The sequence below is a fragment of the Macrosteles quadrilineatus genome, unplaced genomic scaffold (genome assembly GCF_028750875.1).
Source record: "Macrosteles quadrilineatus isolate MER2022 unplaced genomic scaffold, UCM_ALF_1.0 Scaffold_2__2_contigs__length_208266976, whole genome shotgun sequence".
Taxonomy (NCBI): domain Eukaryota; kingdom Metazoa; phylum Arthropoda; class Insecta; order Hemiptera; family Cicadellidae; genus Macrosteles; species Macrosteles quadrilineatus.
The window spans coordinates 150,410,100-150,420,165 of record NW_026542595.1 but is presented as its reverse complement, the minus strand read 5'-3'; the positions used below and the strand labels follow the sequence as shown (position 1 = coordinate 150,420,165).

The window sequence follows — 10,066 nt, the reverse complement described above, 5'->3', positions numbered from 1 at the left end:
TCATATCAAAATCTATATCCAAAAATTTAAGGGATGATTTTGCCAAGTGTGAATTTCCGTTGTGGATTCTCTTGCTAGGCTATTACATAAACAGTGTTTTAACTTTCCATTATCTATGAAATACGCTACTTTTTGGCTACATAGAAACACATTCACATTACAAATATTTACCTAACGCTATGAGAGTTACATACAAACATACAAAACAGGGTTGGAAGGGACAGAAGTGATGGTTTAGGAGTCGACCCTTCTCCAGGGCTTGTAATTTTCACATTTTCTACGCTTTCTTAAACCAAGATTCAAAATGGAATAGATTTATTAACTAGTCAAACCAAGCAACACGCAACATATTCTATAATATTTTCATACAATGCATATAAATGATTTTAAAGATTGTTAATCTTTACTGTATGCTTTTTTTAAAGTGTCCATAAAGCTTTGTTTTTAATTTGGCTCATAACCTCAAAAGCTGTATTTAAGTTTTTATTCTAAACCGATTAGATAATAATAGGTCATTCCATTGATCATCATAGGTAAGTGTTTGAACTTTTATTTAGCTTTTGAAATCATATTTATTTGGCTTCCTATTTCAGAGTGCACGATTTTAAAATGAATGTCAACAAAAAATTTCAAGAGGCGCCCAAATTTTATTTTAGACCCAAACCAATAAAAATATTACCATTTTGAACCTTGGGAAACACTTGTACAAAACTACATAATTTCTTTTAAAGAACAATAGTTACAGTTTTAAATTTAAATATATATTTGTAACTACAATGTAATAAATATATGACACTAAATTGCATTTTATTTTAAGCTCCGATAATTATTGTCACACAGTTTCTGTGACCTAGGTACTTTATGATTTATTTAGATAATTTAAAACCAATTTCACAGCACCGATTATTGGTTAAATTCGAAAACCACCAGCCAGCCATCTCGGTTGAGACTGGCGTGACTAGATGTTTGTAGTTACTCCTTTGTTGTAATTTAACACCAATTCAATTGCACATAATTTGTAATTCCACGCCTCTGTCCAATTGTTTGTAATTCAACTCCAATGTAATGTATAGTATAAACTCCATACAGTATAAGATGCAGGAACTGGGGACCTACTTGGGTACATGTGAGGTAGATAATGAGGTAGATGTGCTTTGTAAATAAAACCCAAGAACTCTTCAATTGGTAGCCAAGCCAAAGTTTAAATGCACACGTGTTTGGTACTGTTAACTGGAAAATTATGGAGATTATTATACAGTGTGTAAATTAAGTATGGAAACAAATCTGTATTTTTAAAACCAAAATAGATAGAAATATTCTATTTGTGGCAATAATAGTTAACAAAGATTCCGCAATTTTTCACATGAAAAATATTTTTTTACCCCCCTAACAGGGTAGGTGGTAGGGGGTGACTTATTTTTTTCAAATAGCAACCCCTATTGAGTGACCCCTCATTTTGAAGAGTTTGTCAAAAGAAACACAATGACGCAAATCCGAGGTGAATATCTCACTCCTAGCCCAAATGGCGGATATTCCAAAATTTGATTTATTGTACGTGAAAAGCACCAATTTCACAAATAATGGAAAGAAATCTGTATTTTTAAAACCGAAATAGATAGAAATATTCTGTTTGTGGAATTGATTGTTGACATAGGTTCCGCAATTTTTTTAATCAACAATATTTTTTCAACCCCTTTAACAGGGTAGGGGGTGGGAGTGACTTATTTTTTTCAACAACAACCCCTATTGAGTGACCCCTCATTTTGAAGGGTTTGTTAAAAGAAAAAGAATGACGCAAACCCGAGGTAGATATTTCACCCCTAGCCTAAATGGTGGGTAATGAAAAATTTAATTTTTGTAAAAAAAAGCCCATTTTGGAATATCCGCCATGTTAGCTAGGAGTGAGATATTCACCTCGGATTTGCGTCATTGTGTTTCTTTTGACAAACCCTTCAAAATGAGGGGTCACTCCATAGGGGTTGCTATTTGAAAAAAATAAGTCACCCCCTACCACCTACCCTGTTAGGGGGGTAAAAAAATATTTTTCATGTGAAAAATTGCGGAATCTTTGTTAACTATTATTGCCACAAATAGAATATTTCTATCTATTTCGGTTTTAAAAATACAGATTTGTTTCCATACTTAATTTACACACTGTATAGTATTGTAATCATTCTAGATTTTATTACTTATCTGGTTAAGTCATGTATGTAAAAATTTTAAAGAATTTCTAAAACGGTTGTTCCCTTTACCGTCAGCATGGTTTATGGATCTTTGGCTTGTCTACAAACTATTTGTTAACAAACTATTACTTATTTAAGTTTATCAACAGTTGTTATCTTCTAAGAATAATAAAGGGAATAAACTATTTTGGTTTGATCCAACTAATTCTTAAAAGCTTGTTTTTTCAGATAAACAAAAAGGAATGAGAGTAGAAAATTTCTCTATAAACTTTTCAGAAATAAATTTGTTGAGAAATCGCAATGTATACACAATGCAATAAATTAGGTGACTATGAATAGAACATTAAAACTCTTCTGACCATGAAAAATCTAGTTCATAAATTCCAGATTTTTGAACGTTTCTATATTGTAGAATAAAAATTGTGATAAAAAGTATTCTCATTAAACTATATTGTTGAAACTTGAAAATAATGCCAAGGAATTAAATAGGATGAAATTATCAAATTACCGATATCAGTTCTTATTTTGGTTTATCGGGAAATCTTTCATAGTTTTGTAAATAAAACTCTCATTTTGTAACCCTCAACCTTTTTGCACCTGTTTCTCAATTCAAAGTAGTTTGTAAATCTCGTAAAACCACTCAAACCAATACTACTCCCATTTCTACTGCCGAATTGAACAATAACACTTAAAACTATGAGGACCATTTTACCTAAATGCTGAAGAATTCTTGGTCATCTAAATCTAAACGTTATTCATTGGTATTGGCGGAGGAGGTGGCGTTTGTGTCGTTGCTGTCGATGGAGTTCTTCACTCCTTCGATGGATGATTTAGATTTGCAGTTCTGTTCTGACTCCTCTGATTCCTCCTGACTCTTCCTCCGGTTGGGACAGTCAGCTATGAGATGGTCCGTGGACTTGCAGTGATGACAACGCTTCGGCTGAGGACCCAAACTACACTTGGCTGCAATGTGATTGGCAAACTCCCCACAGTTGTAGCACCTGTAATAAAGTTAATTTATTAGTGATTTTAAATTCCATTTTATACACCTTTTAGCGAATTTCCCATATAGGGAATAAGCTATTACCGTAGTACTCATGGTAAGACCTGGACGCGGGACCGATTTTTTTTTTCGTTTTGAGGTCCCTAGAGGCCAAAAACACCATCCGTTCAAATTCATATATATATATATATATGTGTGTGTCCGTTAGCGCGATAACTCGAGCAAAAATGATCCGATTTTGATGAAATTTGGTACAAACGTGTAAACCTACATTTATTCGAACGAGTTCGCGATCCAGCATAATCGGACCATGGGAACAGGGGTTTATGGGGGGTTTTATGGGGTAAAAATGGGTTTTTCCCATTTTTGACCCTTAAAACATAAAATTTTAGAATTTCTTTTCCAACCATTTTGTAGAGCTTAAAAAAAGAAATAATTTAGTATATTATATTGGCAGTATATTGGCAATGGCAATGTTGTAGTTTACAACAATGCATTGTTGTATGCCTAACGGTCACGGAGAAAATTCAAAAAAATGCAAATATAAAATTCCCATGTTATTCTTATGGAGAAAATGAAAACTGTTGTAGTTTACTTGTTTATGGATATATGTTGATCAAATTTGGCAAATTTATTTATTTCATCCTATACTATTGACGTGTGGTCAAAAAACACTGTTTACCTTCCCCGTAGCAGCAAACCTAAGCACTCGTTATAAGTAATGTTATTTAAATTGCGAATAAATATGTCTTATTTATAGAAGTATTTTAGTAAATATGTAATCAGACAAGTTGAAATTCGCTTAGTCTGCAGGTTTGCTGCGGCGGGGGTATTTTATCTAATATAAGAGTTTTCTTAAAAGTCATTACATTATCGGGTTATAAAGATACTATTTGCAGTAGTGTCACCAGATTAAAACCTTATAACGAACAACAAAACACAAAAAATATCATTTACGAAATTCATTGCCCTTGTGGCAGAAATTACGTTGGACTTGAAAAAAGTTAAAAATAAAGATAAGGTTTTAAACACGTGCAACCTTGTTTTGGAAAAAAACCATACTGTTGAAAGGGGTTCATCTTGAATTCTATACAAGAAGTCAGATTAGAGGAAACGAAATACGGCAGAGTCGCTATTCATGGTGATAGAAGACTAGCCACTTTCATAATATTACATCTATGTATTTAAACATTGTTAAAGAAGATCTAGAGCAACTATGAGATATGGCCAGGATGTGCGTGTCTTATCTTCGTTAAACAATGCACCGACCCCTGTCGTCTTCCTCGAAGTTCAACTGATCCAGCAGTCGTGTTTAGGACATAGCGTGCGGGATGGATATAGTATTTCTTACCCTGAGGAAGCTGGAAATTTGTAAGGTTAAGCAAAACATAGGACTTGATTCCATGATGATTGTGTGTAATTTAATTTAACCTTCGTTAACCAAGGCCATAAATAGCACAACTTAAAGTAGTAGAAGATGTTTATAAGCTCAACTTGTATTGGTACTATAGTTTTAAACAAATAGAAGGTACTGGGTGAGCTCATAGCTATTGCTAAACTGCTTAATTAGTTGGAGGATTTATTGTTACGGTAAGAGTTTTGTTAGGGATATTACATAGCAACATGAATCTCATTGAATCTGGGCAGTTGTGCCCTCGTGATCAACAAGGTACATATCTCTTGGACTATGATAAAAGTGTGATAATTGCTCACTCCCCAGAAGACATAGAATACAAAATGTCACAAGGGAAAATTTTGAAGGGAACAAACTTCTTTATACATCACGACTCCCTCCTAGAAATACGTGTGAAGAGAGCGAGGCTAGATGCAGTGCAAATTCAGGTTAAGCGCGTGGCAGGGTGGCGATGTATGACGTTGGTATACAACCATGTTTACACCAACAACATAAGGTTCAGCTGGGAAGACGACAGACTGATGGCAGGCAAGGACGATGACGCAGAAAAACCACAGGCGATTTTCAAACACAACTTTAGGGAGGCCCTGGAGAAGGAAAAAACTGCACGATCACCGACAGATGTACGCTGAGGCAGCAGGAGTTAAAGCAACCTACGAGACTCAGAGCAGCACGGCCAAGCACACAACGACCGATCAGAGACATCAGGAGCTGGAGGATGGGGAGTTCTCTTAGAGGAGGCTGCGCTAATCCGAGGACCAGTGAGGGTGACGGGCAACGGACCAGCTACAAGGATATCGGTAAAAGAATATTTCTTGAAAATTTTAAGCTATAATGCATGTGGAATTGAAAACATGTTAGATGATTAATATTTTCCGGAAATGTTAAATAATGATTTAATTACATATACAGAACCACCTTTGCTACAGAAAACGATAAAGAGTATTTTATGCAGTAGGTTTAAAAATTACTCTGTTTACATTATAAATGCAAGTAGAGTAGCTCACATTGGTAGACACGAGGGAGGATTGGTTATTCTAATTTATTTAAAGAGTAAACCTTTTGCAAAAAGTCTAAATTATGTGTCAAGATTTTCCCATGGTAGAACTTCTACATGTAAATCTCTGTTGCAATTCAGGTAAAACAATTGCAATTTTTGCCTCTGTACTTAAACTACGGTGAATGGGATGATCGGTTTCAAAATTTGGTATTTTTTACTGAACTGCACTCTATAGTTGTGATCGCAGAAAAATCCTGAACACCTTTCTCGTTGTGTTGACATTATCATTGTCTACCGCGGTCGTGGAAAGATCAATTTTTTTCCTTAATCGTGTCTAATCTGATATATTTTCTGCGGTCTTGTAGACAAAAATCATCGTCTCCCTTGGCACAGAAAATCACCGGAAAATTTTTCGGATTTTTGATCATTGTAATGTGGTTTGGTCCCTATTGATTTTGATAGTCAGAGTTGTACTGTTTGGGTGTAGTCTTAGAAGGTTTTGGTTTGGGAATGCTCACCATCGTCTTCGAAAAAACACAGGTTGAGGTTGCCTATTAATACAGTACTTGATTTTTGCAAAAGCTGAGTGGGAACGCTTCCCACATGTTTCCGTTCTACTACACCACTGACTAACTAACAAGATCCTGTAGCTAACAAGATCCTGGCCTTAGAGTCCTCCAAGGCCAGGAGACATCACTATGGATTGAGGAGTTCATTTCTGTCTCCAGCAAGTCTGGTTATCGATTGATGCTGGTGTGTTTGTCCATAGTGGCAGAGCTTGGTCCCAACTGAAGTAAACAATAAATAGCTTTGAGGAATATTAATGGGATGGATGGATTCATTTTTACTTGTAACACTGATCTTAAGTTGTATGACTTTTTAGTTATCTTTATAAAAAGCATGTCTATAAAAAACTTATTTGATGTGAAATTTGATATTCTGTGTTCATAAAATCAGGGACATTTGTGATAAAATTAGACATGATCAAAACAATAATTCATCACTCTAAGGTCTAACAAATAATAAATGAAATTGAAAAAAAAAATATTTTAAGTCTTTTTTTTAGAGGTGGACTCTTTTAACCTTGCATTTGCCCACTCAGATGGTCCTCAGCCCTGTCCATGACTTATCCAGCAAAGCAAGGGGTGAGCCAGTGGCACACGCCAGTATCTGAATCCACAAATCACTACCATAGAACAAACCCTACTGACTGAGCCAATAACTCACCAAAGGGGTCTTTTATTTATTCATTTATTTATTTATTTACAGACGGAAAACTCCATTTTCCGTATCACTACCGTAGCACTACTCACCGTATCTTGCGAAAGCGCTTCTTAGCCACAGGTCTCCGCTGGGAGCCGACGCACGCTGAGCCCTCAGGTCCTGTTACTAGAGTCGCCTCCAGACCTTTGTCTGACGTCTTACACTCAAACTCCACCTCCTCTCCCTCTCCCAGCGAGCGGAACCCCGACATGACGATCACACTCTGCAAGTAATAAGAAATTACTAATTTAAACTGGATCCAGATGTACTTGGATTATTGAGATTTTAATAAAATTTATTAATGATGTGGAAAGCGAATAGGGACCTCTTGTCAGGAATTTTCAATTTTTAGTTATATACATATTTGACTTCCTTATTAAATTCTGAATAACTTGGTGCAAGTTCCATGCATCTACGATTTTTTTTGTTAAAGTTATAGGACTTTGAAACTTTGTTATTGAAAAAGGTAATTTTAAGAAAAACACTTTTGAAAATTTCAAGTACACATTAAAACAGTTTTTTTTTTCGTATTTAAGAAGAGATTTTGGTTTTAAAAGAAAGCATTAAATGAATGTCCTCTTTGGAGGCAAAACCAATTTTTGTCTTAACTCTCGGTAGTTTTCATTTAAATAATTGTTTTATAGAAACATGTCGTAAAAATCGAATTTCAGAAAAGGGACCTCTTGTCGGCCTTATGTTATTTCTCCATAAGATAAGAAAAGGTACCTCTTGTCGGGACCGCAAAATTTGTGAGATATTTTGTTCTCCCGTACACTGAACTTTGTTGTAGTTCTCTATATTTCATCTAGAATGCAGGACAAATGACTTTTGGCCTAAAATCTGTTTTAAAAGTGAATATTAGAAATGGGACCTCTTGTCGTTATGGCGAAATAACATTGAGCGACAAGAGGTACACTTTTCTCAGACCGTGCAGAGGCTAACAAAATGATTTATTTCGACCTTTTATGTCTTCAATTCGATATTTTAACCGATACTGTCCTGTTCTGAGGTATAAAAATCGATAAAAACTTGAATTTTGATATTTTTGACCTTCATTATTTATCGGCCGTACTGAAAATTTTGTATCGCCGACAAGAGGTCCCTTTTCGCTTTCCACATCAATGATCCTGGCTAAAGAACAATCTAATCTTAGTCAGTAAAAAGCTCTCATCTCATTCAATTGACACTCGTCAATAAACATCTTCGCCCCCTGATGTGGAAACAAATCAACATCAGTAAACAAAAACATCAAGAACTCAAGGCAACACAAAAAAAGGTAGCTTAACAATGTGACTTTAAGGTGTAGTAGAACCAAAGATACAAGGAATTCGGGGGTACAGGAAGATAGATTCAGCATTGGAAGTCTTTGACTATTTAATTAGATGTTGTAGATAAATGCGTATTTTCTGTACATTTTGCAGATCATCCAAGGTTGGTGAAAGACTGAAAGAGTGTTTGGAGCTATAGCTAGGAAGTTACAAAGGCCATTTTTTTAAAAGGTTGTTTCTGTGTACAGCTCTATAGTTCGCGTCTCTGCCACAGCAATGTTCCTCACCAGTTACTGGCATTACTTGTGAACATAATGACACCTTTACAGCTCTGTAGCTGACATGTACGCTTTGCTGTATGAAAATGTTCAAACTGTTGAATTTCCTGCCGCGTGCGAAATAAGATCAGTTATACTTTTTTTACTACAAGAAACACATCTGATGCAGACATTCATTGCCAAATGACTAAAGATTATGGCAATGGTGGAATGGTAAGGGGGAAATGGAGAAGGAAAGAGATAAATATTTGTGAGTAATATCTTTAACTCTCAATGGCTATTTTCAATTAATTTGTGAGCTGCAACGAGGTTCAAGAGAGAATCTGTTAATAGGAAATTAATGAAATAAAGAAATAATTAAAGGCTCGTGAATGTTGTTTGGAAACACAATATTGTGTTGTGTTGACTGGTATTGTAAATTTTTGCTCCCTGACAAATGTTTGTCAAGGCTCCCCCTTTTTTAACAAACCAGAAGATGCACAAGTAGACTTGTAAACCTTGATCAATTTTTGATCAAAATAAATGTAAAGTTTACGCTAAAGCCAACTCTTTGGATATTAATAGTTTTTTAAGTATGATAAATGGATTGTTTACCTGATGAACAAAGATATCCTGTCCTCCGTCGTCGGGGGTGATGAAGCCCCAGCCCTTGGCCACATTGAACCACTTGCAGCGGCCTCGTCTCTTCTCTGCCCCCACCCCCTCGTCACCAACACTGCCTCCTCCACTGGCACCACCAGGTGACCCTGTGGCACATCAGTCAACATTTGAAATGTTCATGCTCATTAAGGAGGATATTCTGGTCAAAAACATAAATTATGAGATAGCTATAAACCTAAACGCCTGGCCATGTTAGCCGCTAAGGGACTGGAGAAAGGGGGATACTTTTCTCTCGACTCTCGCTGTGGTATTCTATTTGCTCACACATTCTTAGGCTTTAAAATAAATTATAAAAAGTCATGTTAAATAATTTATTACATGTTATGGGACAGTCCTGTTCAACTTTAAAAACCTTGTTTTTTTTAAATTGTATTTGCGCACTATTTTAACTGCATCCGTTAAACTATGAAAATATCCTCACCTGAAATTGATTATGTCAAAAAATGTTCCTGCTTTAAAGGGTATACATTGTTAGGAACTATTTTTTTTTTATTGACTGACTTGTTTTTTTATTCCAACAGCAATTACTATTTTGCAAAAAATTACATAATATGCCTTACAGCATCGCTCATTTAGAAAACTGAAATTAATAAATTACGAGTATAAGCTAGTCATATATAATTACTTTATTAAACATTGTTTTCCAGAATGTGAAGCTACGAGATTATCATCATATGGACATATGGTTACAATTTAGGTACCTACACACACAATTATTGTGATTTGATGGAAAAAAATTTCGATGACAGATTAGTTAAAGTACACTCCATTTGTAGGAGGGGATGCAGGGACAAAAATAATTCCCTTTTTCGTAGTCCCCAGTGGCTACTTGACTTCCTGTTAACTCTACCTGAAAGACCCTGTGATAAAATATCAATCAAAAGTGGGTCATGACTTTGATACTAATTGATTGCTAAAAACAATACTTTCAACAGGGTTCTTATTGAGAGATATTCCATTCTCAATATACTGAAACAACGTGGGATAGGCAATTTAT

General features: G+C 35.3%; 1 protein-coding gene across 1 annotated transcript in view; it reads right to left on the bottom strand.

Annotated features, from left to right (window-relative positions):
- Positions 1-2,758: 2,758 nt before the first annotated feature.
- Positions 2,759-10,066, bottom strand: part of LOC128987774 (protein lin-28 homolog) — a 29,531-nt gene continuing 22,223 nt past the window's right edge. Inside the window, exons 2-4 of the mRNA XM_054408793.1 lie at positions 9,004-9,155; positions 6,914-7,086; positions 2,759-3,184 (exon numbers count right to left, since the gene is read on the bottom strand). Coding sequence (XP_054264768.1) covers positions 2,935-3,184; positions 6,914-7,086; positions 9,004-9,155 — 575 coding nt within the window. The 3' untranslated portion in view covers positions 2,759-2,934. The remainder of the gene's footprint in view (positions 3,185-6,913; positions 7,087-9,003; positions 9,156-10,066) is intronic.